General features: G+C 41.0%; 1 protein-coding gene across 1 annotated transcript in view; it reads right to left on the bottom strand.

Moving 5' to 3' along the window:
* DNAI1 (dynein axonemal intermediate chain 1) overlaps nt 1–25,415 on the bottom strand; it is a 76,379-nt gene extending 50,964 nt beyond the window's left edge. The window contains exons 1-2 of the mRNA XM_006143129.3: nt 24,920–25,415; nt 2,238–2,270 (exon numbers count right to left, since the gene is read on the bottom strand). Of these exons, the coding sequence (XP_006143191.1) occupies nt 2,238–2,270; nt 24,920–24,946 (60 nt within the window). The 5' untranslated portion in view covers nt 24,947–25,415. The remainder of the gene's footprint in view (nt 1–2,237; nt 2,271–24,919) is intronic.
* Between the last annotated feature and the right edge of the window lie 26 nt (nt 25,416–25,441).

The following is a 25,441-nucleotide window of genomic DNA, read 5'->3' as shown; positions in this document are numbered from 1 at the left end:
CCTAGATAATATTTCAACAGAGAAAATCTTCTTAGTATCTTGCTGAAAAACTGTGGTGGTGGGCCAGCCAGTGGCCTGGTGGTTAAGACAGCTAGAGCCACATGGCCAACTGTGTGGTTCAAATCCTGAATCCTGTGCCTTGAAAAATACACCAGGGGACCAGCAGGTAGTATGGTAGTTAAGGTGCTGAACTTCCACATGACTGATAGTGGTTCAAACCCTGGATCTGACAACTTGGTTTCTCACTTTCCTTCTCTCTCTCTGTCTTTCCCTGGTGAGCACATGTATGTGCTCTATAGCTGAAACATGCAATTCACTATTCATATCATCTTCCTCTGGAGAGTAGATTTTCTCATTAACCACATGATGATATTTCCTTTTGGAGACTCCAGTTCTACCTCCAAGTCCTTGATTCCTCCTCCCACTATTATTTTTAAAATTTATTTAACTTTCTTTATTTATTTATTTTAATTTGGCCAGAGAAGGAGGGAGAGAAAGAGAGAGAGAGATAAAGAGAGAGGAAGAAAGAAAGGAAGCCACCAGGTCTTGGACTTGAACTGTGGTGAGCCATGTGGGAGTCCAGTACCCTTAACCACCACACTACCTGCCAGCCCATATTTTATTGTTTTTTAAAATACTACATTTAATCACATATCTTTACAGTGCATAACATTTCTTTTTCCAACATAATTACCTTGCATATCAGTCAAAACAAAGACATTACTATCCACATCATCATCATCAAATAGCTTTTCATTTTTTTTTGATTATTATTAGTTTTTATTCTCATTATTTTTTTAAACATTCAAGCACTATACATTATTTGGCTTGTAAAGAAAATTTATCTAACATGAAATACTTCTCAGATCAGTTCAGTAGAGAATACTATACATGTAATCATCAACAGGTAATATACCATTTCTGTGTCCCATAAATGTCATGCCTCTCTATTTGTTCTCATGCTGTCCTTCTCTATACTCTTCCCTTCTACCATCCCACCCCATTCCACACTGTCTTCAGAGCCCATAACCATTTCTACTGCTTTTATGTCCTCCAATATTTCAATCTCTACCATATAGTGTGGATAGTCTGTATATATTAAGTGGCTACACACAATATCTTTCTTTCATAGCCTGGTTTGCTTTACTCAGCAATAAATCTTCCATATTTGACCCCTTTATAGCAAATGCCAGGGTCTTGTTTTTTATGGCTGAATAGTATTCCACAGAGTATATGTGCCACACTTTTTCAATCCATTCTTCTGTTTGTGGACATTTGGGTTGGTTCCATGTGTCAGCAATCATGAATAATGCTGCAATAAACATTGATGTGTAAGCACTTTTATGACTGGGAATTCTCCTGTCCTTTGGGTAGATATTCAGAAGCGTGATTGCTGGATCAAATAGTAGTTCTATTTGTAGATCTTTGAGGAACCTCCATATTGTTTTCCACAGTGGCTGAGCCAATTTACATTCCCACCAAAGAAGAGTTCCCCTTTCTCCACAACCCTGCAACACTTAGCACTTTTTGTATTTTTAATCTTTGCCATTCTGACAGGGGTTAGGTAGTATCTCATAGTGGTTTTTAATCTGCAACTTTCTTCTGATGGGGGATATTGGAGCATTTCCTCATATGCTTTTTAGCTATTCATATGTCTTCCTTAGAAAGATTTTTTTGTTCAGCTTATTTTCCCATCCTTTAATTAGGTTAATCATTGTTTTTTTTCAGGTAAGCAGCTCGAGTTTCCTGTATATTCTAGTTATCAGTCCCTTCTCTGAGGCAGTTAAATAAATAATTCTTTTTTTAAAAAAAGTCAGGCACATGTGCATGCCTGCCTAAAATTCTGAGAAGGAGTAGAAATGGAGGAGAAAGGGTTGTTGTGTGACCACAACCTCTGGCAGGTGCTTTCTCATTTTCCCTCCCTCTCTCTGTCTCTCTTCATTGAGCGCATGTGCCCTCTGGCAAATTAAAAGATAAAAATAGGGGCTGGGAGGGGGCATGGTAGTTAAGGGCACTGGACTCCCACATGGCTGACCGAAGTTTGAGTCCTGGACCTGGCAGCTTGTTTTCTCACTTTCTCTCTCTCTCTCTCTTACTCTGTCCCTCTTTGGTCAAATTAAAAAATAAACAAACAAATGGATAAATAAAATTAAATAAAAAATAATCCTTAAAAAAAGATATGATAATAAAGCTCACCCTTTAAAAAAAATTTAAAAACTGGTGATTTTATCCCTTACCTTCTTTCTGGTTCCTCTGCCCATGCTGACACTCTGAAGGAAGAACAGAAACAAAGTCATAAATAAATCAACATGAGGATATCATAAATGGTATTACGGAGAGGCTTCCACCCAAGGACCTTGCAGACAATGAACAATGAACTTCCACAAGTCTCAGAAATGGTCTCAGTGGCACTTTTAGTGGCACTATTGCTTCTTAGTTTAGCCTAGGAGGTCCTGTATCTGAGGCATCCCTGTTTCAGCATCAGCAGGGCTTACCTATGAAGAGCAAACAGATGATTTAACACTGGGCATTTCTTATCTGCAACTAGTTCAACGAGTATTTTAAAATTATGTTCTGGGAGCTCAGCTCTGTACTAGACCATAGAGGGAGTTCAAAGGCGGATTATATTAATAAGCACTCATTAGGGATAAACAAGCTCTTCAAGAGCAAGTACTTTATTTACTTTGTACACCACTATATCCCCAACATCTAGAACAATGCTCAGAACAAAGCAGGTGATTGAAATTCTTATTGAATAAATGAATGAGTGCCATCAAACCTGTTAGTCAGCATGACTCTGGGAAATGTTTTCTTCCTCTCTGAATATTGGTTTCCTCATCAGTAAAATGCATAGGACTGGATATAATTTCTTTCCAGTCCTTTTCCTTTTATAAAGTTTGCCAGACGATGCATGTGTTTGCCAGGAAGAGAGAGAGACATGTAGAGAGGGAGAAGAAGAAAGCATTCCCCCCAATGGGGTGTGGTCATGCTTCAATCTCTTCTCAATTTCTCCATCCTCTCTAGATTTGGGAGACTTACACACATGTGCCTAGCATGTTTATCAACCCTCTGGAGTCAGGATTTAAATTTTCCAGTTGCCTATGTAAGATTCAGCTCCCTCAACCAACATATCACAGGGCTGGCCCTTCCTTCCAGTTCTAACATTCTAAAATTTTAATGTTCTCAAGAGCAGTATGCTCAATACAATTTGATAAACATGTGTGGAGCATATACTTAAGCAGTGGAAGAAAGACAAAGAAAGATGAGATCCCTACTCCCCACTCACTCAGGGTCCATGGCTGACAGACAACCATGATCAGTGTTTATCACTCAGTAGGCATGTGTTCCTCTGAAAAGCTGACTTTGTGCCAGCTTACATGTGCACACACTGCTGTTGAAGTACACAGGAAGACCAATCCAGCCTGGGACGCACAGAGAGGCTCTTTTTTTTTTTTTTTCCCTTAATGAATTATTTATTTAATTTTATTTATTAGTATTTTTAAACTTGCTATGGGGCATGTCATTCACTAGAGAGAGAGGGAGAGAGAGAGAGAGAGATAGCAAACCTCCAGATCTGGGACTCAAACTGTGGTAGGCCATGTAAGAGTCCAGCACCTTAACCACCACACAACCTGCTGGCTCCAAGAAAGGCTTTCTGAGGTGGCCATTTCTTAACTGAATGTCAAAGGGCAAACTACACATTGTCTAAGTGGAAAAAATGTTTTTCAGAAGAAAACATCTATGTATGTACAAAAGCAAAAAAGAATAATAACAGAGAGAAAAATGCTCCATCAATAAACAAAACAAAAACCCTGCAACATATGTACAGAACAGATGCTTCAGATGATCAAGTACAAGGGAGATCCTCCAGGACTAGAGATGTGAGGGAGGGGGTCCTGGAAGAAGCAGGCCTAGAGCATCGAAGGAGGAGGTAAGTGGGACTAGCAGTTAGCGTAATGGCTATGTCGCTGAACTCCCATGTAGCCAACCGTGATTAGGGTCCCAGACCCGGTGACTTGAACTCACGCCGGGTGCATGTGTGTGCGTGCCCAAGATCCTGAGAGGATAATGAAGAAGGGATTGTGGCGTGGCCATCCCCCCTGGGGGGTGATTTCTTGCTTTCTATCTCTCTGACTCTCTCTGTCTTTTTGGCATGCGCCCTATAGCAAAAACCTCTCCAAAAAAAAAAAAGAAGGAGGAGGAGGCAAGGCAGCAGAGAAGCCAAGAAAGCAAGTTGGTGGCAGTATGGCACATTGAAAAGAGGAGACCTCTGCTCCCAGCTCTGTCACTCACCACCTGTGTAATCTTGGGGAAGTCTCTGAGCCTCGGTTTACCAAATGCAAAATGAGATATTTAGACTAGATGGACCCTCACAGTTCTTTCATCATAATCTTTGAGAGAAACTTAGATGGTAGAAGGGAGGAAAGGGATTCCAGAGGGAAAGAAAAGCATATCTCGGCTTGGGTTAGGATTGTTCCTGTTAGGGCAAGCAGCTGGATCCAGATTCTGCCAGGTTGCCAAGGTTTCCAGTGATAGGAACCCTTCTCTGAGGCTAAACCATATGAACCAGAAAACTGTTTTCCTTTGAAGAGCCTCTGATCCCTAAGGTAACGGGATGGAAGCTTCACAACATCCAACAGCTTTCTGGCCCACAACAGAGCACTGGAGGGCCAATCACAACCCAAACCACCAGCTTTAAATAGAAAACGAGATCCAGTTACCACTGCCCCCTGTAAATATGTCTGTAAAACATTTATCTGGCAATAAAAGAACTGACAAGGCAATTTAAGTGTAATTGTTTTTGGCAGTTGGAAATATTTCAATTAACACACTATAAAAGCCACACTATAATAAATGCAAAACAGGCCAATGAAATCAGCTACAGCCCTGACTTTCCAACCATGGCAAAAGAGATTGAATGTCAGGCTGCCACTTCGGGCCCTTGGTCTTCCAGAAGAAGAAGCCCAAGACAGACAAGGCTGAATTCTTGAAAAGCTTTTGATGGTTCTTCCCAGAAGCCATCAAACCACAGAAGAAAGCCCAAATTCTCTCCCCTGCTCTCAGAATTCCATCATCTGGCCCAAGTCTCCATTCTAGCCTGCTTTCTCACCCATCATGTGCTAGGACTTGGGGGTGCAGCCAGCAGGGTTCCTTGAGCCTGGCCTGTGCTTTCCCAGCTCTTGGCTTTGCTTTTACTATTCCCCCTGCCAGTAACCCCGTTGTGCCCTCTAGCTCCCTGTTCCCACTATTTGTGCCTGTCAGAATCCTACCCAATTAGCCTCTACTAGTCCTTTATCTAACTCCTCTTGACAAATTATGACTTTTCTCCAACCTCTCTCTGTCCTCCCTTTCCTTTTTTTTTTTTTTTTTAAAGAGAGATTTCTGCTATAGGGCTTGTGTGCTTGCCCAAGAGACAGTGAGAAAGAAAGTGTGAAATCAATCCCCAGGATGGTGGTCATGCTGTAATCCTTCTCCGCATTCTCCTCCTGGGATTTTGGGCAGGCATGCATGTGTACCCGGTGTGAGCTTCAAGTCCCAGGTTCGGGGCTCAAACCAGGGTCGGCCATGTGGGAGTCCAGTAATGTAACCATTATGCCATCTGCTGGTCCCTCCTTTCCTCACTTTTAGCAAGACTCGCCTCCACCTTCCATTACTACTTCAAGTATTGGCTGTTGTGAGATGAACGATTAAATGTATCTTCAAATAGATGCTCTGTTGCCTCTAGGTTTTAGTCTACAAAGAGGGGCAGTATTATGAAAATAAGCATAATATTGCAGTACACGTGGGAGGCACATGGTAATTCCAGAAAGAGAAGCCTGCCATTCTTATGCTATTGACCAAAGAGGGTCCTCCCCTCTTGGATAGGTCATTCTTTTGGGTTGTCAGAAAAGTCATGATGCAAATTTGCATAGAAAACCATAGAAAAATACATCATGACTTTTCCAATGACCCAATATTTGCACAAGGGACCACATCTATGAAGGAGTGAGATAAGGAGGAAATGTACCCAGCACATTTTGGCAGACAACTGAATCCTCGTCATCAATGGGATAACTTTTGTCCCAGCCTGAACCCCTTCACAGTAGAGCATTTTTCTGTTCTTATTGTTGCAGATTTCAGTGCTCACCCTGAGCATAAGAACTATGTGTTATTCATCTTTGGACAACTAGCACGGAGTCTAACCCTGGATGGAGTTCACCTACCCTTATAAAGGTCACCAGTAACAACTCAGTTGCCTAGTGGTCACTTCTCAGTTCTCTCATAGGACCTGTTATTGCTGAGGACTCCCTCTCTCCTTTCTGAAATTTCTCCTCCACCTTCATTTCCATGTCACTTATCTCTCCAATGTCTGCCTCTCAATAACCTTGACTCCTTCAGGGATATTTGGTTGACCCTCTTTTTATATTATTCTACACACTCTCTCCTTAGGTGCTCTATCCTTATCCATAGCTTCATTTCCCACCTGTGATAAAGCTCAAATCTATTCTATTTTTCAGGCTTTGTAGAACTTCTTGTTCAAATTGATGACAAAGTATTAAAATTCAGTATCTTAGAAAAACAGACCTCAAAATGTTCTTTTTTCACCCTGAACTGCCACTTCCTCTCAGATTTCCCATTTCACTCAACTGTACCACTATTGACTTAGTCATCTAGGTTGGAAACTGGAGTCATCAATGATGCCTGCTTTTTCTTCGTCCTCTCATTAGCATTATATTCCATTTTTTCTTAAATAATTATTTAATTTAATTTATTCTTATTATTTTTTAATTTGACCAGAGAGAGGGAGGGAAGGACAGTGAGAAAGCAAGCTGCCAGGTCCAAGACCTGAACTGTGGTCAGCCAAATGGAAGTCCAGTGCCTCAACTACCATGCGATCTGCTGGCTCCGGAATTATAGTTCTAAGTATTTTTCTTTAGTATCTTTCATGACTATTCTCTCCATTTACACCCCTCTTAATTCAGACTCTTACTATCTTTTGCCTAATATGTTTGCTGTCCTTGACTCAAATTTCTTTCCACTCTAATAATTATACCCTAAGTGCTACTGAGCACTTAACTCTGGGCTAGTCATTTCCTAAGTGTTTTTTTTTTTAAAGAATTATTTTTGTATCTAGTTTTACTTATTTATTTTAATTTGACCACAGAGGGACAGAGAGAGAAAGAGAAAGTGAGAAAGCAAGCCACCAGGTCCAGGACTTGAACTACGGTTGGCCATGTGGGAGTCCAGCACCCTTAACCACCATGTTACCTTCTGGTCCCCATTTCCTAAGCTATTTGTGTATTATATTATCTCATGTCATCTTCACAATCACCTTATGGGGTGGAGCTAATATCATTCCTACTTTACAAATGAGGAAATTGAGGCATAGAGTGATCAAGCAGCTCTCCCAAAGTTGACCAGAATTTGAACACAAACTTTTAATTACTAGCTATAAATGAACTGCCTGACCAAGTCACTCTCCTGATTTAAAGTCTCCAAGGGCTCCCCCATCAACATGAGATGAAGACAAAGCTTCCTAACATGGCATTCACTTCATCTATTCTTTCTCTCCCATAGCCACACTCATGGTTCTCCCTAAGTTTATGTAGGAGAGAGCCATGGAAGTGGGGAGACTGAGTCTGGTGACTGGTGGTCTGATATGTTCCTTGAACCTTGGACTGGTCAGAGTGGCTGACCTAGGGGGAGCTGCCCATATAAAACAGCTCTCTTTCTCTATGTTCACAGAAATTTTTTTCCTGAACCATTGACTTCACTGCTCTATGACAAGAATCTTGCTCCTTTCCCTCAATACTATTAGTTATCATATTTGACCACAATTAACACTCTTCTGTCAGTCAGCCTCTATGTAGATCCCCTAAACTCCATCAAGATGCTGCCTCTCTGAGCCCCCAACCACCTTGTTTTTTTTGAGTATGGCTTTGCACCACCACCTTGGTGCAAAATACTTTTGGATCTTTAGGTTATATACCATAGCTTGGCCCAGCCCTCAGGACTGTCCCTTTCCATTAACAGCTCTCAGTGAAGCTGAGTCTGTTCTAAAGCACTTGAGGAAGCCAAAGGGCAGAGAGTAAGTAAAAACAAAACAAAACAAAACAAAACAAAACAAAACAAACAAACAAAACACCATTGAGAGGAGCTAAGAAAGGAGATAGTCCTCAAGAGACATTCTCACATACAGCAGCAACACACCAAGAACAGATGTTTAAGTCTATTAGCTTGGCACTATCGGCAGAGGGGACAGGGGAAGGGAGGGGACAGGCAGAAACCAGCTGATCACCATTACCATCCCTAGCTGCCATCTAATGAGCACTCATTAATAGCCAGGCACTCTGCTAGGCATTGTACAGTCTTATACCCAATTCTCATAACCTCCCTCCAAAGTATGTAAAACTGTTGCCATTCTAAAGACAAAGATACTGACACTTGTTCAGATCAAGTGATAAGATCAATGGAAGGGTACTTTGAAAACAAAAATTCTGGTCAATATAAGAGATGATAATTCTTATCACCTAATGGGCATTTACCTATACTTAAATCTGTTTTGGTTCATGATACACTGAGCAGTATAAGCAATCCATTTATCTTTGAGTATATTTAAGGAGTAAATAAGAAGATAATTCTTTTTTTTTTTTTTAAGAGATTTTTTTGTGGAGCCAGCAGGAGGCATAGCAGTTAAGGAATTGGATTCCCACATGGCCAACAACCGTTTGAGTCTGGACCTGGTGACTTGAAACTTGTGCTGGGTGTGTGTGCATGGATGCCCCAAATCCTGAGAGGACTATGAAGGAGAAAGCATTGTGGTGTGGCTGTCCCTCCTGGGGGTGACTTTTCATTTTCTCTCTCTGTCTCTCCACTGAGTGTACTGCTATAGCAAAAATCTCTGGAGAAAAAAAAGAGAGAGAGAGAGAGAGAGAAATTTTTACTATAGGGTGCTCTTGCAAGAGAAACAGAGACACAGAAAGTGAATAATGTGGTGCCTTGCCAGAGTTCTTGGCAGTATTACATTTATAGACCCTGCTCTGCCCTCAGCCACACAGGATCTTTGTGGTCCTTTGCCTACAAGGAAGCACTTGCCCTAGTGATGACTAGAGCCTTCAGTAGATCACATCTCCACCAGAGAGTTCAATGCTGAAACATGTTAGTTCCTGGAAAGACGGGCTCTTCGAGGTTGGCTCTTCCATGCCAACCCACAGACACTGCATCCTCCTTCCTGGGGCCCAGGAGACTTCGTTTACATTTCAGTTGCCTTAGTCCTTATTTTAAAACTCACTAACAGGTTTCCATTAAACTAAATTGAAAATAAATACCTCACCAGCTTGCAGTCCCAAAGGAATAGCAATTCACTAACAAATCTTCCTCCAGCTACATTGAATGCATTTCAAATCCCTGAGCCCAGTGCAGTGTCTAAAGTATACAGAAGGTACTCAATACGTGTTTGTAGTTGAAAGACATCTCAAAAATATGAAACAGTGGTATGCAGCATAACAGGGACTGTAATACACTGTTTGGGAGTGTCAACTGATGCATAGGTTTTTGTAGAGTAATAAGGCAAAACGTACAAAATTCAAAATACTTCTACCTCCAACAACTCCATTTTCTTAAATTTTCCCTATAGAAATACTTACACCTGCATAAGATGTACATACAAAATTGCTAGCTGCAGCATTATTTGAAATATTTTTTTAAATGGAAGAAAACCTAATTATTCACCAGTAGGGGCCTTGTCAAGCAAATAAAATAAAATAAATTATTATAGCAATTCAATGGGATATTATGCATATTTTTAAAAATAATGATTATTGTACATGATGACTATAGTTCATAACAATGTACTGTATTCTTGAAACTTGCTAAGACAGTAGATTTTAAGTATTCTCACTACAAAAAACAATGATAAATATGTGAGGTAATGCATATATCACTTAGTTCAACTTAGTCATTCCATGATGTATACATATTTTAAAATATTACATTGTACATGATAAGTATATACAATTTTTATTTGTCAGTATAAAAATAAATTTAAGAGTATATTATTGAAAAAATAAATAACATATATTATTACAAAGAGCTGATCCCTCCTTTATAGAAAAGTCTCCAAGGTATTCAATAAAATTAAAAAGCGAGTTATAAAAAAAACAAGTTACAGGGATAGATGATCCATCTGCTTACTTTAAGAATATGTGTTGGATGGGGCTGGCAGGTGGCATGGTGGCTAAATATGCCAGACTCCCACGTGGCTAGCCACGGTTCAAGTTCCAGACCTGGTGGCTTGCTGTCTCACTTTCCCTCTCTGTCTCTCTCTGATCAGACTGGAAAATAATACTACTAAATAAATAAAGTTAAAAAAATAATTCTTTAAAAAAAGTATGTGTTGGAGGCCAGCAGGTTTTATGGAGGTTAAAGTGCTGGCATATGTGGCCAGCTTCTCAGTTCAAGTCCCAGAATCAGCAGCTTGAGAATCACACCAGGAGCATGTGTGTGCGTACCTAAAATCCCAAGAGGAGAGTGAAGGATAAGGAATTGCAGCATGGTCATTTCCCCTGGGGAGTGATATTTTGCTTTCCCTCTCTTCCCTCTATCTCTATCTGCCAAGCATACATGCCCAATAGCAAAAACTTAAAAAAAAAAAAAAAAAAAGAATATGTGTTGGGTGCTCACTCCATGGCTGCTGGTTAAAGCTGCTGGATCCCACATGTCCAACAGTGCAGTTTGAGACCTAGACCCAGTGGCTTGAGAAATATGCCAGGCACATGTGTGTGCATACCCAACATCTCTAAAGGAAAGAAAGATGGAGGGTAAGGGACTGTGGCATGACCATTCCCCATATGGGGTGCTTTCTCCTTTCCCTCTTTGTCTCTCTTTCTCTCTCTCTCTGTGGAGGGGAAGGGGGAAAAATAAGTGTTGGGCAGCCCCATAACACAGCAATTGAGCATTAAGAATGGGGAACCAGATTCCACATGACTTACCAAGGTTCAAGTCCCATCCCCAGGAGGACTCGAAGACTTGAAAGAGACCCAGGCATGTGTGCATATGTGCCAAAATCCTGAAGAAATGAATGAAGGACTGTAGTGTGATTGCACCCCACTCAGGGGTGCTTCCTCTCTCTCTCCAGTGAGCACATACATCCTATGGCAATTAAAAATAAAAGAGAAGGGAGTAGAAGATGGCATGATGGTTACATCACTGGACTCTCACATAGCTGACTATGGTCTGAATCCTGGACGCAGAGGCTTAAAACTCACGCCGGGTGCATGTGCGTGCCCCAAATCCTGAGGGGAGAATGGAGGAGAAGGGATTGCAGCATAGCATGGGGGGTAATTTTTTGCTTTTTGTCTGTCTCTGTCTCTTCGGTGAGTGCATGCGCCTTATAGCAAAAAGCTCTAAAAATTTTTTTGTTTAAGAAAATAAAAAAATAATGTGTGTGAATGTGTCTTTGCATGTATCTATAAATCTGGGGGAGAATAAGTAGACTCTGTTGAAGTGATTTTGTCCAAATGCTGTGACTGGGGAATCATAGGGCATACTGTTCACCTTTTACTAATTATCATGGTTTTAGTATGTTTAATGTGAATAGGCATTACTTTTATAATTAAAAATTCTAAGAATTTAAAAATCAATGAGTTAGCTAAAGGGATTTTTCTTTTCTATTAATACAGTGAAGCACAGTTATCAGAAGGCAGAAAAATGAGAAAAGCCAGTTCCATGCCTCCTTGAAGAGGAGGACAGGAGCCAATCTAAGGGACCTTTTCCAGATAAGGCTGCCAGAAGTAAGGCAATGTAAGGTTTTAAAGCTGGAACTCTAGACCCAGCTGTGGTGGTAGTACAACACTGCAATGTTGCACTGTGGCTGGAAGCCATATAGAAAATCAGGGTTTGGTTTCCAGGTAGACATGTGCATGTCAGTCATGTGCTCATACCCGTGATCCTGGCTCACTAGAAATCCTGATAGCTGGATTGCAGCATATGACCCTATCAGGGGTTCTTGTCTTTCTCTATTTGTCTCTCTGTCTCTGTCTCTCTATCTCATTACATAAAGAAATGAACTTAAAAAAAAAAAAAAAGCCAGAGCTCTAGAGCAAGCCTTGGCTACATTCCTGCCTCTGTCATGAACTGTATGTGAGATTTTGAACAAGAAATTTAGTTCCCGGGGGCCGGCTGGTGGCACGGTGGTTAGGGGCACTGGACTCCCACATAGCTGACCACGGTTTGAGTCCCAGACCTAGAGGCTTGCTTTCTCACTTTCTCTCTGTGGCTCTTTCTTTCTCTGGTCAAATAAATAAATAAAGTTAAATAAAAGAATTCCTTAAAAAAAAAAAGAAATTTAGCTTCTAATTCCCAATCTCTTGTCTATAAGATAGAGAAAAATATTAGTGCTCTCTTAGAATTGTTGTGAGGACACAATAAACAATGCATGAAGAGTACTAACTCAGAAAGCCCTCAGGAACCAACCATGACTTCATGGTTGTCATTATTTTATTATTCCATCATAGTCGGCCATGCAAGGCAATTGATTCCCCTTCTGAGGGCATATAATAAATCATTGACAAGTGTGTTGCCTGGGTCTCAAGAAGTCCTTATCAGAAAGAAACTTATAAGTCTCATGGTCACAGAAGAGAGAAGACAAAAATACTTTCTACTTATATAGCATCTTTCAGTTTACAAAGTGTTTTTTAGTACATGACCTCATTTGACCCTTACAACAATCTTCTGTGGACAGATGCTGAATTTTGTCAATTTTTTTTTCTGAATTGAGTGTGATGTCATTGTACATTTAAATTTTTTTTTATTCAGTTAATGCAAATTCTTTGATTTAAATAAAATGCCAAAAGAGACACAGAAGGAGAGGGAGAAGGAGACAGTGAAGCATGGTTACACTGCAATTCCTTCTCCTCTATTTCTCCACTCTGTTGGAATTTGGGGCACACATGCACATGTGCCAGGTGTGTTTTTATAAGCCACCAGGGCTGGGATTTGAGCCACTCTTGGTCAGTGAGATCCAGCTTCAACAATTAGGTTATGGGCCAGCCCCAATATTATTGATATTTATAATGTTGAGCTAATTTTGCATTCTGGAGATAAACTCCACTTGGTCTAGTATATTATTCTTTTAATATATTGATTAAACAAATGAGATAATATTTTATTAAGCTTTTTTTGGTATTTATGATCATGAGAGATGTCAGATTGTAAATTTCTTTTTATGTAATTTTTTTAAAATTTTGATATCAGGGTTATGATGACATCATAAAATGAGGTAGGAGTTGTTCCCTCACCCTCTATTTTCTGAAAGACATTATGTTTTATTGTTATTGTTTATTCCTTACATAATTGATCCAATTCATCAGTGAAATAATTTATACCTGAAGTTTCCTTATGGGAAGGTTTGTAATTATAAATTCAATTTCTTGAATAGGTATGGGGTCTTTTCCACTCTCTGTCAGATAAGCTAAGCTATATTTTTCAAGAAATTTGTCCATTCCAACTAAGTTAATAGATTTATTGGATAATCACAATAATTTGTTGATAATAACAATAATCCAGGCCAGCCAGTGGTGTGGTTGTTGAGATGGCTGGATCTCACATGACCAACTGTGTGGTTTGAGTCCTAGACCCCACAGCTTCAAAAACACTCCAGATGCATGTGTGTGTATGTACCTAAAGTCCACATAGTAGAGAGAAATGGAGAAGGGACTGTGGCATGCCCATACCCAATACTTTCTCTGTCTTTCTCTGATGAGCGCATGTGCCTGTCTAGCAAATTTTAAAAATGATACATTTTTTTAAAATTGTATTATCCTTTTTAATGTCTGTAGGATCTGTAGTGACATCTACTTTTCATTTCTGATGTTGGTTCTTGTGGTTTCTTTTTATCTTGTTAAGCCTTGCTAGGTTTTATTGATTTTATTAATCTTTTCAAAGAACTGCCTTCTGTCTATCAATTTTTTTCTATTCTTTTTCTCATTGTTTCTCTGAAACAAAATAAATGAATAATAAAGCAAATGGAATTAAGTAAATCTTGCTCTATTACTTTGAATTTAATTTGCTCCTCTTTTTTCTAATTTTTTTTTAACTGCCAGAGAGTGTATGCACTTGCCAGGTAGAGACAGAGACACACATAGAGCAAAGGAGAAATGGAGCGTGGTCATGCCACAAATCGTTTTTCTCTATTTTGCCATCCTGTTGGAACTTTGAGCATGCATGCACATGTACCTGGTGTGTTTTTCAGGCCACTGAGGCCAGGACATGGTCAGCCATGGGGGATCTGGCTTCCTTAAACACTAGGCTACAGGGCTGGCTATTTTTCTAAATTAAAAAAATAGGGGATGGCTATGCCAGAATACCTTCTCCATTCTCCTCTCAGAATTTTGAGCACACATGCACATGTACCCAGCATGAGTTTCAACTGCTGGTCCAGGACCTGAAATGCAATTGACCACATGGGAGTCCAGGGTCATAAACACTATGCCACTTGCAATATGCCCCCATTTTTCTAAATTCTTAAGGAAGAAATTTAGAATACTAATCTTAAACTTTTCTTCTTTTCTAATATAGCATTTAAAGCTATATATTTTTATTAAGCACAATTCTAGCAGTACCCCACAATTTTTAGTGTTTTTATTATCTTCATTTAAAAATACTTTGGACAGCTGTCCTCAGAAGTCAGCAGTTAAGAGAACCAGATTCCACATGGCTCACCATGGTTTAAATTTTGGCCCTGGCATCTTCAGAAACATGCTGGGTATGTGAGTGTGCCCAAAATCCTTACAGAATGGAGAAATGGAGGAAAAAGGATTGTGTTGTGACACCCCATTAGAGAGTGGGTGTATGTATTTATATATATACATATATATATACACACACACACACATAATTTTATTTATTTATTTATTTATTTATTTATTTATTTATTTATTTATATTTATTTATTGGCCCTGCTATGGCATAGCAGTAACGCAAGTGCTCTGCAAGGCTGGAAATCATATGGCCAACCACAGTTTCCATGGGTCAGTTTGGGGACACATCAGGTGTTGGGGAGCTAGAGGACTGGGGAAAGGGGTTTGCAATGTGATGAGACCTTATTGAGGGTGTTCTCTCTCAGTCTCTATCACATATGAATGGATATGCTCATTATTATGGGAAAAAATAAACTATTTTTATCTTTGGTTTTCAGTAATTTGACTATGTAGGATTTAGAGGAAGTTTTGTTTGTATTTATTCTGCAGGAGACCCATTGAGCTTCTGAAAATCCTATATGTTTTCCACCAAGCTTGGGAAAAATTTTTTTAAAGAATTGATTTATTAACTTTTATATATTTATTTTAATTTGACTAGAGAGGGACAGAGTGAGTGAGAGAGGGTGAGAGGGGAAGAAAGTGAGAACGCAAGCTGCCAGGTTTGGGATTCGAACTGCAGTTGGCCATGTGGGAGTCCAGTGCCCTTAACCACCACACCAACTGCTAGGCCCCCCTCATTTTTAAAAAAAGAATTATTTTAGGGAACCAGCAGTTAGCGTAATGGCTATGTCGCTGGATTCCCACGTAGTCGACCGCGGTTCCGGGCGCGTGTGCGTGCGTGCCCAAGATCCTAAGAGGAGAATGGAGGAGAAGGGATTGCAGCATGACCATCCTCCCGGGGGGTGATTTCTCACTTTCTGTCTCTAATGTCTCTCTCTGTCTGTCTGGCGAGCACATGCGCCCTATAGCGAAAATTTCTCCAAAAAAAAAAAAAACATTGCCTGCTAATTCCAACATCTGGGTTATCTCACTGATACCATCATGCTCTCCTATGGATCTATCCCCCCCTCCCAAACCACAATCAATAAATTGTTCCCAGATAGAGAGCAAGAGCAAAAGTGTCTCAAGTTGGGTGTTTTCCTTCCCTCAATAATCATTGTACTATGTTGTCTATTGCATTGTACAATGCCTGAATACAGTTGCCTCTTATATTGTATCCACATTTATAGTTGTTTATAGCAGGATGAATCCAGTATGTATTGCTCTATTATGATCAGAATATAAGATCTATTGAAGTCTTAAGAGTTATATATAAATCCCAGACCTGGGAGCTTGAAATTTACGCCAGGTGGATGTGCATGCATGCCCAAAATCCCAGAAGGAGAATAGAGGAAAAGGGACTGTGATATGGCCATGCCCTTGAGGGCTGACTTCTCACTTTCCTTCTCTCTGTCTTCTCTGGAGAGTGCATGTGCCCTATGGTAAAACCCTTAAAGAAAGAAAAAAGAGTTATGTATAAAGGGTGCTGCATTTTAAAATTCATCATAGAAACCCACTATTTTAAAAAATTCTCCTAAAGGCTTCTGTAAAGGACAAAAACTTTTATAATGTAAATATCAACTCTGAATGAAGGCAATGGACTGGAAGAAATTGGAAGCCCCTTCCTACACAATTCATGAGAAAGAGATTTACCAGAAACAATGCAAAAGTTACTTCAGAGTAAAGCAAGTTATATATTGCACTGAAGGAGCCCAGGAAAGAGAATACCTTCTTCTCAAGGAAATTGTTTTGCTCACAGCTCTGGCTGGTTAGAGAGCTATAGAATCTTGTCCCTTGCTAACATAACCTAACAGATGAGTTAGGGTCAATTAAATTCTCTCTTTGATAGTTTAAGCTAGGACTACAGAGAGAACCAATAGTTGGATGAAGATATTGATGGAAAGACCTGTGAAGTAGAAAAAGGCCAGTGTAGCCATGATGAGCTGGAAACACACTTAAGTTATGAGAGAGGGAACAGGGATAATGGTGAAGCTAGCTGATGGGGAATGAGAAAAGGGAGTTAAACACAGTTGCTAAAAGACATAAAGAGTCCATGAAAGATACGGAGAAACTAGTTGGGTTCCTATACTTGTTTCAGAACCAATAGCTTTCCAATTCCAGTTCTAGGCTTTCTACCTATTTCTAATACCCATCTACAACCCACCACATGCATATCTTTCCCCTTTATTTGAGGTATTTTGAGTGAGCCTCTGTTCTTTTTCAAAAGTTTAACTAAAATACATGAGGGGTCTTCAAAAGTTCACAGAAAATGTTTATTAAGAAAAGCTATGCGGGAACCAGCAGTTAGAGTAATGGCTATGTCGCTGGACTCCCACGTAGTCGACCACGGTTCGCATCCTGGACCCGGTGGCTTAAAACTCACGCTGGGCGCATGTGCGTGCGTGCCCAAGATCCTGAGAGGAGAATGGAGGAGAAGGGATTGCGGCATGACCATCCCCCCTGGGGGGTGATTTCTCGCTTTCTGTCTCTATGTCTCTCTCTGTCTGGCGAGCGCATGCGCCCTATAGCAAAAAAAAAACCTCTCCAAAAAAAAAAGGAAAATTTAAAAAAAAGAAAAGCTATGCATGGATTTCAAAATTTTTTTTGCACCAAAATAAATCCATACTTTAATTTTCCATGGCCTTTTGAAATCATGTTGTATGTACCTTGGAGTTTGCCAGGCCCATTAAGGTCAGGATGAGTAAAGAAGACAGGCATTGGGACCACTAGATATAATGGTTACATCACTGAATTCTCACATAGTCAACCGCGGTTTGAGTACTGGACCCAACAGCTTGAAACTAATACCAGGTGTGTGTGCGTGCATGCCCAAAACCCTGAGAGGAGAATGGATGAGAAGGAACTGCAGTGTGGCCATCCCCCCTGTTTGTCTCTCCACTGAGAGCACATGCCCTATAGAAAAACTCTCTTAAAAAAAGAACAAGAAGACAGGCATAATAGGCAGAGGGGACAAAAAACATTAATAGACACAGCATGGAATTAGGTATCTATTTAAAGATTAACAAGTAATTGGGTTTTTTTTTCAAGCATTTAATTTTATTTTTAGGTTTTTGCCATAGGGTGCGTGTGCTTGCCAGAGAGAGACAAAGAGAAGGAAAGTGAGAATTCACCCCGCCAGGAGGATGACCATGCCACAGTGGCTTCTCCTCCACTCTTCTCTTGGGATTTTTGGGCACATATATACATGTACCTGGAGTGATTCTCAAGCTGCCAGGTCTGGGACTCCAACCATGGTCAACCATGTGGAGGTCTAGTGCTTTAACCATGCCACCTGCTGGTCTAAGATTAGCAACTTATTTTATTCACTTATACTCTAATATGTCCCCAGACACTATCTGAGGCTGAATACATGACACATTGAAAAAGTAAGTAATTGAGAAAAGAGTATGAGGTAAAAATAAAAGTGGAAAAATAAGTTTACCATCAGAGGTAGGGTATCTGCGTAACTAACTGTATTTGGCTGCTTTGACTAGGATCAAGGAGGCATAAATAGCCTCTTCTGCAGGCCCAAAAGGAAAACTTAGTATTATAGTATATATGTTTCCATCATTCATTTATTCTCATCAACTAATTGATTCAGTCATTACTCATTAATTCAGTTTTATTAAGCATCTACTACATGTAAGGTGCCAGGATGACAGCTAAAGAAGAAGCAAGGGTGTTGATCCCCACTTCCATGGTTTTCAAATCTAGAAGGTAAGAAAAATGAAGGGCAGAAATTCACCATATAAACCAGAAACCAATGACTGCACGAGTAGAACAAAGTACTGCAAGACTCAAAGCAGCAAAACTAAATTTTGATAAATAGCTGTGTCCTTTGTTTGCTTCTTCCATACAACTCTGTCAGTGATCAGTGACTGGGAAGACTGAACACTCCATACGAATTCCTAACTGACAGAAAACAATTTCATGTGGCTTGTTCACGGCTGGAACCAAAGAATCAACATTACTCTTTGGCATCACCTTGAAGGTTACAAAGCCCAGCATTAAGCACAAGAGCCCTCTGCCATTATTATTTGAGTACCTGGCATGTAACGAGTACTAACAATGTGCTAGGCTCCATAGTACACAGGGAAGGAGACCAAATTCTGTCCTCAAATGCTCACAGCTGTTCTGTAATCTGATAATTGTGCATGACAAACCTCAGACCATAATTCTGAAAATAGCATGACTGTAATCATAACAAAATGGAGCAGCCATTGGCAAAATTTGTTTTCTAGTTATCACTTCCAGAAGGAATTCCATAACACTACTGGGGGAAAAAGAAGAGAAAATCCTCTCAGCCTCCTGCTCTAAACCTCAAAATTATCATCATCTCCATCCATCCTTTTTCTTCTGTTACAAAGTGCTCCTTCTTCTGTCTACATCTAATCCATTCCCACCTCCTCAGAGACCTGGCTCTAGACATTATTTAGTCTCTCTCCTTTATATTCAGCTTCACTTTCCATACAGGTCTCCTCCTATTAGCATTTAATATATTCAAAGTTTACTTTCATCTTTTCAAAAAAATCCCTGCCTAGGGCCAGCCCCACAGCCTAGTGGTTAAGGAAGATAGATCCCGCATGCTTACCCATATAGTTCAATTCAATCCCTTCTCCTTCATTCTCCTCTTGGGATCTTGGGCACGCACGCACACGCGCCCGTCGTGAGTTCTAAGCCACCAGGTCCAGGACGCGAACCACGGTCGACTACGTGGGAGTCCAGCGACATAGCCATTATGCTAACTGCTGGTTCCCATTTTATTATTTTTTTAAGAGATAAGGTCTCACTTGTCTCCAGGCAGTCTCTAATTTGTTATCCTCCTGTATCAGCCTCCAGAGTAGTTGGGACTACAAGCACAGGAAACTTAATCCTATCTTCAATAACAGAGCAGAGGGCATTGGGACAGGTTATAGGGACTAATGGTTGAGATAAAATCTTAGGCATGATTACATTTGTGATGGACAGTGTGAAGAGTGGTCCAGAAAGAGCAGACAGCACATATAGCAACAATGGGGGAATAGCAGTACAAGTTAAGGACTGGAGACCTAGGCAGGCCTAGCTCATACAGGCCTCTGAAGGGTTATCTAAAAATTTGATCCCTAGTCTAAGAGCAATGGAAAGTCACTAAAGGGTTCTGAGTAATCAGATTGATAGCTTGTAAAGAACCTTCTTGATGCACTATATAGAAAAATGGACTGGATGGAACCAACATGTGGTGACTAAGGTGCTAGACACTCCCAAAGGACCACCCATGGTTCAAGTCTCAAACCTGCTGGCTTGCTTTCTTAGTTTCCCTCTCTCTCTATCTCTCTCTGTGTCTCTCTCTGGTCAAATTAAGAATAAATTGATGAAAAAATAAAATTAAATAAGAAAGTAATTCTAAAAAAAAAAAGAAAAATGTACTGGAAAGGGCATGAGTAGGTGAGGGAAGACCAGTTACAAAGCTTTGGGTGAGAATGTGGAGCTAAGGGATAACCCTAGGAAGGTGGCAGTGAATATGAACAAAGAGGTTTGATTTGAGAGATATTTAGGAGGTAAAGGGGTGAAATACATCTACCACTTTAGGAAGACAGGTATAAGGATGAAACTGAGAAGAGTCACAAGAATGAGGTTATCTTACTTCAGACATACAGAAATACATCGACTCTCCCTAGGTTCTGCTCACCTCCTGTCCTTTCTTCTATTCTAAGCCGCATGAGCAAACTCAAATCTCTGAATCATCCAAGACTTTCTTTTGGCCTTGTACTGAGTCCTGTCTTCCAGCCCCTACCCTAGTTGTTTTCCATCTAAATCAACATTTCAAAAAGTATTGTTCTAGGAGAACCTCTTGAGAAAACACAAAATGTTTCAAAACACATGTCTTTACTTTGGCTCTTACAGGTGAATGGTGCAAAATTTCAGGCTTCATTTTTTTTTAAAGTGATAACCAACTGAGTTATAAAGGGGTACTAAAATTTGTTAGTCATAAACTAAAATTAGCTTTTAACTGGAGTTCACAGAAGACTCTAATTCAGTTTTCTACTAAGAAGCCTGGCTGCCAGGCAATGTTTGGCAATGCTGCAAAGCTCCTCCTGCACTTGTACACGTGCTGCCAATTGGCTTTCTCACAATTCTCAGGAAGAACTCTTTTGTTATTGGGCACTCCCGGTGATATTTTGAGCTGGTCATGGTTTATGGTACCTGACATTCATGCATTTTAATTCCAAATTATGATTCATGGAGTTCCATCATGACAATTGACTATGCCATGGGCTATTTCACTAATTCTACAGGGTAGAGGGCTACACTCGTGACCTTATCTCCTGCCATTTTCCCCTCCTTTCCATGCACACTCAGAACGTGGGGAGCATGCCCCCAGCTTAGAGACTCTACAATTGCTATACCATCTATCTGGAATGTGTCCCCCAAAATATCTCACAGTTAACTCTTTTATCTCCTTCAGGTCTCTGCCCAAATATCACCTCCGTGAGGACTTCCCTGACTACCCTCTTTAAATTATAATCTTCTGATTTCCTGAACTTCCTAGTCTACTTCCCTGATTTATTTTTCACCTATTACCATCTGATATACTACGTATTTTACTTATTTATTTATTTATTTATTTTATTTTTGTTAGAGAGGTTTTTGCTGTAGGGTGCATGCACTCACCAGAAAGACAGAGAGAGACAGAGAGACAGAAAGCAAGAAATCACCCCCCAGGGGGAATGGTCATGCTGCAATTCCTTCTCCTCCATTCCCCTCTTGGGATCTTGGGCACGCACGCACATGCGCCGGGCATGAGTTTAAGTCACCAGGTCTGGGACTCGATGGGTATCCAGTGATAAAGCCATTATGCCAACTGCTAATTCCTACTTATCTATTTATTGACAGTTTACCTTTGACTAAAAAGTTCCATGAGAGCAGTGATTTTTGTTTGTTTTATTTCATCCTCTATCACCAATAACTAGAACAGTACCTGGCACACAGTAGGTACTCAGTAAATAATTATTGAACAAGAATAAATATTTACGACATTAGTATTTTTTTAACCTCTTAGTCTGTAACACCCAGCTCTTAAGGCATGGATGTATGTGGTTCAGATTCAAATTATACAAAGCCCTTCTTCCAAAGCAGCCCTCTTGCCAAAGCAGATATAAACATAAACCTGGGGAAACATGCTTATACAGTGACACTTCCTTTTTATCATTTCCCACTAGCCTCCTCATTCCTTATCCTTCAAATACACCAGGTGAACATTTCCCAAAAAATACCTCAGAGCATTCAGAATTCATATTCAACTTATTTTCTTAGAATTTAATATATTCTAGGCATCGTACTAGGTAAAGGGGAGATCAACAATGAACAAGGCAGATGTGATGCTTGCCATAGAGTTTAGTGAAGATATCACCCTATCTTGCCTTAAGGAAAGAGACTTAATCTCTTGTAAGAAAATATGAAGGCCAAGGTGAGACCTGAAGTAGGAACAGGAAATAAAGGAGAGATTTGGGGCAAGGTGGAGTAGAGCATGTAGCAGCAGACAGATTTGCCAGACAGGCATAGGAAACAGCAATTTCAAAGGCCAAGAGGAGAAAAAGTGTACGGATTTCACTTTCCAGGAAGTGAGGGCAATTCAGTATACAAAGATTATGGAATTTTCACAGAGCAATAGTGACATATGAAGCAGGAAGAGGGTGGTGCAAAGGTCAGATCATACAGGGCCTTCTAGGCCATACAAAACAAAACTGGATTTTTGGGACTTTATCCTAAGAACAATAGAATAGTCTAGAAGGTCTAATCACTGCAGAGACATAAACAATTGGAGGTTAAATTCCCCTAACAAGCCTAGCCTTGACCTTTTCTTACCACTGCAAGCATCCTACCTCCCTCCTTGCTGAAGCTTTTCTGCTGTTCCAACATGCGTGCTTCTCTTCCTTTCAGCCCCAGGGATCCACTCCTCCCTTATCTTTTTGTATGCCTGTGTTCTGTCTCTCAATTGAACTGAATTCCCAGATTACAGGGACAATTTCTCAAACATCTCTAGGTCATCCCACACCCACTTAGCACTGACCCAAACTGAGTTTCAATGAGACAAGATAATGAATATAACCCAGCCTTTTCTCACACCCCCACACACCCATATTTATGTCATACTGAAACAACCTTTCCCTCCAGGGAATGGTGCTGATGTGTGCAGAGCCAGTTGACCCAGGTTTTTCTGCTTCTTTTCTGCTGTCACCTTACTCTGCTCTCAGAGCAATGAGACACCCCTAGAGGAACTTGGAGAAGCGTATCTCCAAACTTGTTCAGATCGTAAGTTGCTAGGAAAAAAAACATCTAATTTGGAGTGGCGAAAGATCAGTGGTTTCCTGGGGTTGGGGGTGGAAGTGTAGGGAGAAATGATTGGGATAAGGAACTTTTTGATATAGATAAAGTATCCTATATCTTGATTGAGGTGAGTTAACATAAATGTATATACAGGTGTCAAATCTGTCAACATGTACAACTAAATGGTCATTTAACTATATATAAGTCAGACCTCAATAATGTTAATTTAAAAACAGACTACTGGCCCAGTCTTACAGTCTAGTGTGTTAAGGAAGCTAGATCCCACTGGGGACAGCCAACTGTATTTCAAATCTTAGTCCTGGTGGCTTGAGAAACACACACACACACATGCCCCAACTCCCAATAGGATGGAGAAGAGGAGAAGGGATTGGCATTATCACACCCCTTTGGGAGATGCTTTGTCCCTCTTCTCTTTATCAGTCTCTCAGTCTCTCTCTGGTGAGCACATATGACCTCTGTCAATTTAAAAAAAAAAACATGTAGGGACCAGCAGTTGGCATAATGGTTATGTCACTGGACTCCCATGTAGTTGACCATGGTTCGAGTCCCGGACCCGGTGGCTTAAACATGCCAGGCATGTATGCGTGTGTGCCCAAGATCCCGAAAAGAGAATGGAGGAGAAGGGATTGTAGCGTGACCATCTCCCTGGGGAGGGAGGGGGTGATTTCTCGCTTTCTGTCTGTCTTTCTGGTAAGCGCACATGCCCTATAGCAAAAACCTCTCAAACAAACAAACAAACAAACAAACCGTAAATTAAAAGTCAGTAGGTTCAAGCACAGTACATGCGCTTCAAAACACAATTTCAATCCCAATGTAAAACCAGGGCATGGCTATATGGGAATAGCAGCCTATTGACAGTTGCAAAGATCTAAGAAAGATAGGTCCACTTGCTATAGAAGATCACCTCAATATACCTAGGTTAGTGAAATAAATCGAGACTAAATAAATAGAAGTCCTACTTTATAGAGCTAGGAACTTCACACTAGCCCCAAAGTGGTAATTCATTGAGGATTTGGAAGGACTGAAGGACTGGGTGGTGTCACTACAGAAGTCTTCTAGACCCTCCATGGTGATACTGGGAAGGAAAGCAGAACTTTGTGCCCAGTTAGTTGCTTAAGGAAAGGGTTGAGTCTTGGGTTTCCTGTTAGAAGGGATAACATCTGATCAGGTGACAACAGAAGTAATGTTTACATGGCTGAGAGTAATAGGAGTGGACCAGGGGCTCATCAAGAGTGACATATGAGGCTCTATAAGTAGTGGGGGAGGGGGGAGGCCAGGATATAAAAGAGTCTCTCTTCTTCCTCTTTGCCTGACCTCTCTTTCCTCACAAGTCTCCCAGCAAAGGGAATCTAAACTAAGCTCCCGCACATGATTCGTTCTGTGTCTCCTGTACAGTTCTTGCAGCTCTGTGGGGTCTCAAAGAGCAAGGTCTGTGTCCCCACCTAGCCCTGCTGAGTACACACCAAAGAGTTGTACAGATAATTCTCACAAGAGTGTGAGGGCAAGGGGGAACTGACTGGAGGGTGTGGGATACGAATCCCCATTTAAGGAGGATGGATTGGCCATGATGGGTCTATGGAGTACGGGGATGGGCACAGTGAGGAGAGAGGTAAGAAATAGCGGGTTAGGGTCAGTATGGGAGAAAAGGCCAGGGTTTGTGGAAGAGAGCAGGACAGAGTGACAGGTCAGCGAGAGCACAGGCCAGAGGTTACAAAGAGAATGTTATGAGGAAAAAGATCAAGAAGCAGTAGGAAAGGTATGAACGGTGGACATTGACGACGAAGGTCAGAGATCATTGAGAGAGGGCGGGTTACCTGTTTTCGAGGCTGTCTATGGGGCATCTTGGCAGGAGCAGGAAGTACCTCAACCCCTGAAGAACCTACAAAGTGCTTTTCCGTATGAGGACAAGAAGTTTGTCCGTCTCCTCAACCATGCACAGGAAGTCCGAATTCTCTTTCACTTCAATTCCCAGTCGCAGGGGTTCTCTGGGGACAGTCGTCGTTGTGGGTCCCAGCGCCCTGGTAGAAGAAAATCAGCTCCTCCCTGACGCGGTTACCCAGCAACCGACAGGCAGCCAAGGCGCAGGCGCCTTTGGCGCCCCCTCTCGGCCCAGGGACGAGGAGGGCTGGGACGCGCGGCTAACCGCGGGCTTCAGTAAGCTCCGCCTCTTCATGAATAATACGACCGGCGGCCGCGCGCATTCGGAACTCCGGCATGTGGGAGGGGCTGGGGCGCCCAGACACCGCCTCCTCATGAATAATGCAGGATCCGGGCGGTGTCCCGGACCCGGAAGTGGAGTTGCCGAGTCACCGCAGTGGCTGCGGCGCTGACAAGCG

The sequence above is a fragment of the Tupaia chinensis genome, unplaced genomic scaffold (genome assembly GCF_000334495.1).
Source record: "Tupaia chinensis unplaced genomic scaffold, TupChi_1.0 Scaffold000093_1, whole genome shotgun sequence".
Classification (NCBI taxonomy): Eukaryota; Metazoa; Chordata; class Mammalia; order Scandentia; family Tupaiidae; genus Tupaia; species Tupaia belangeri.
This window is presented reverse-complemented; position numbering and strand designations above follow the sequence as displayed.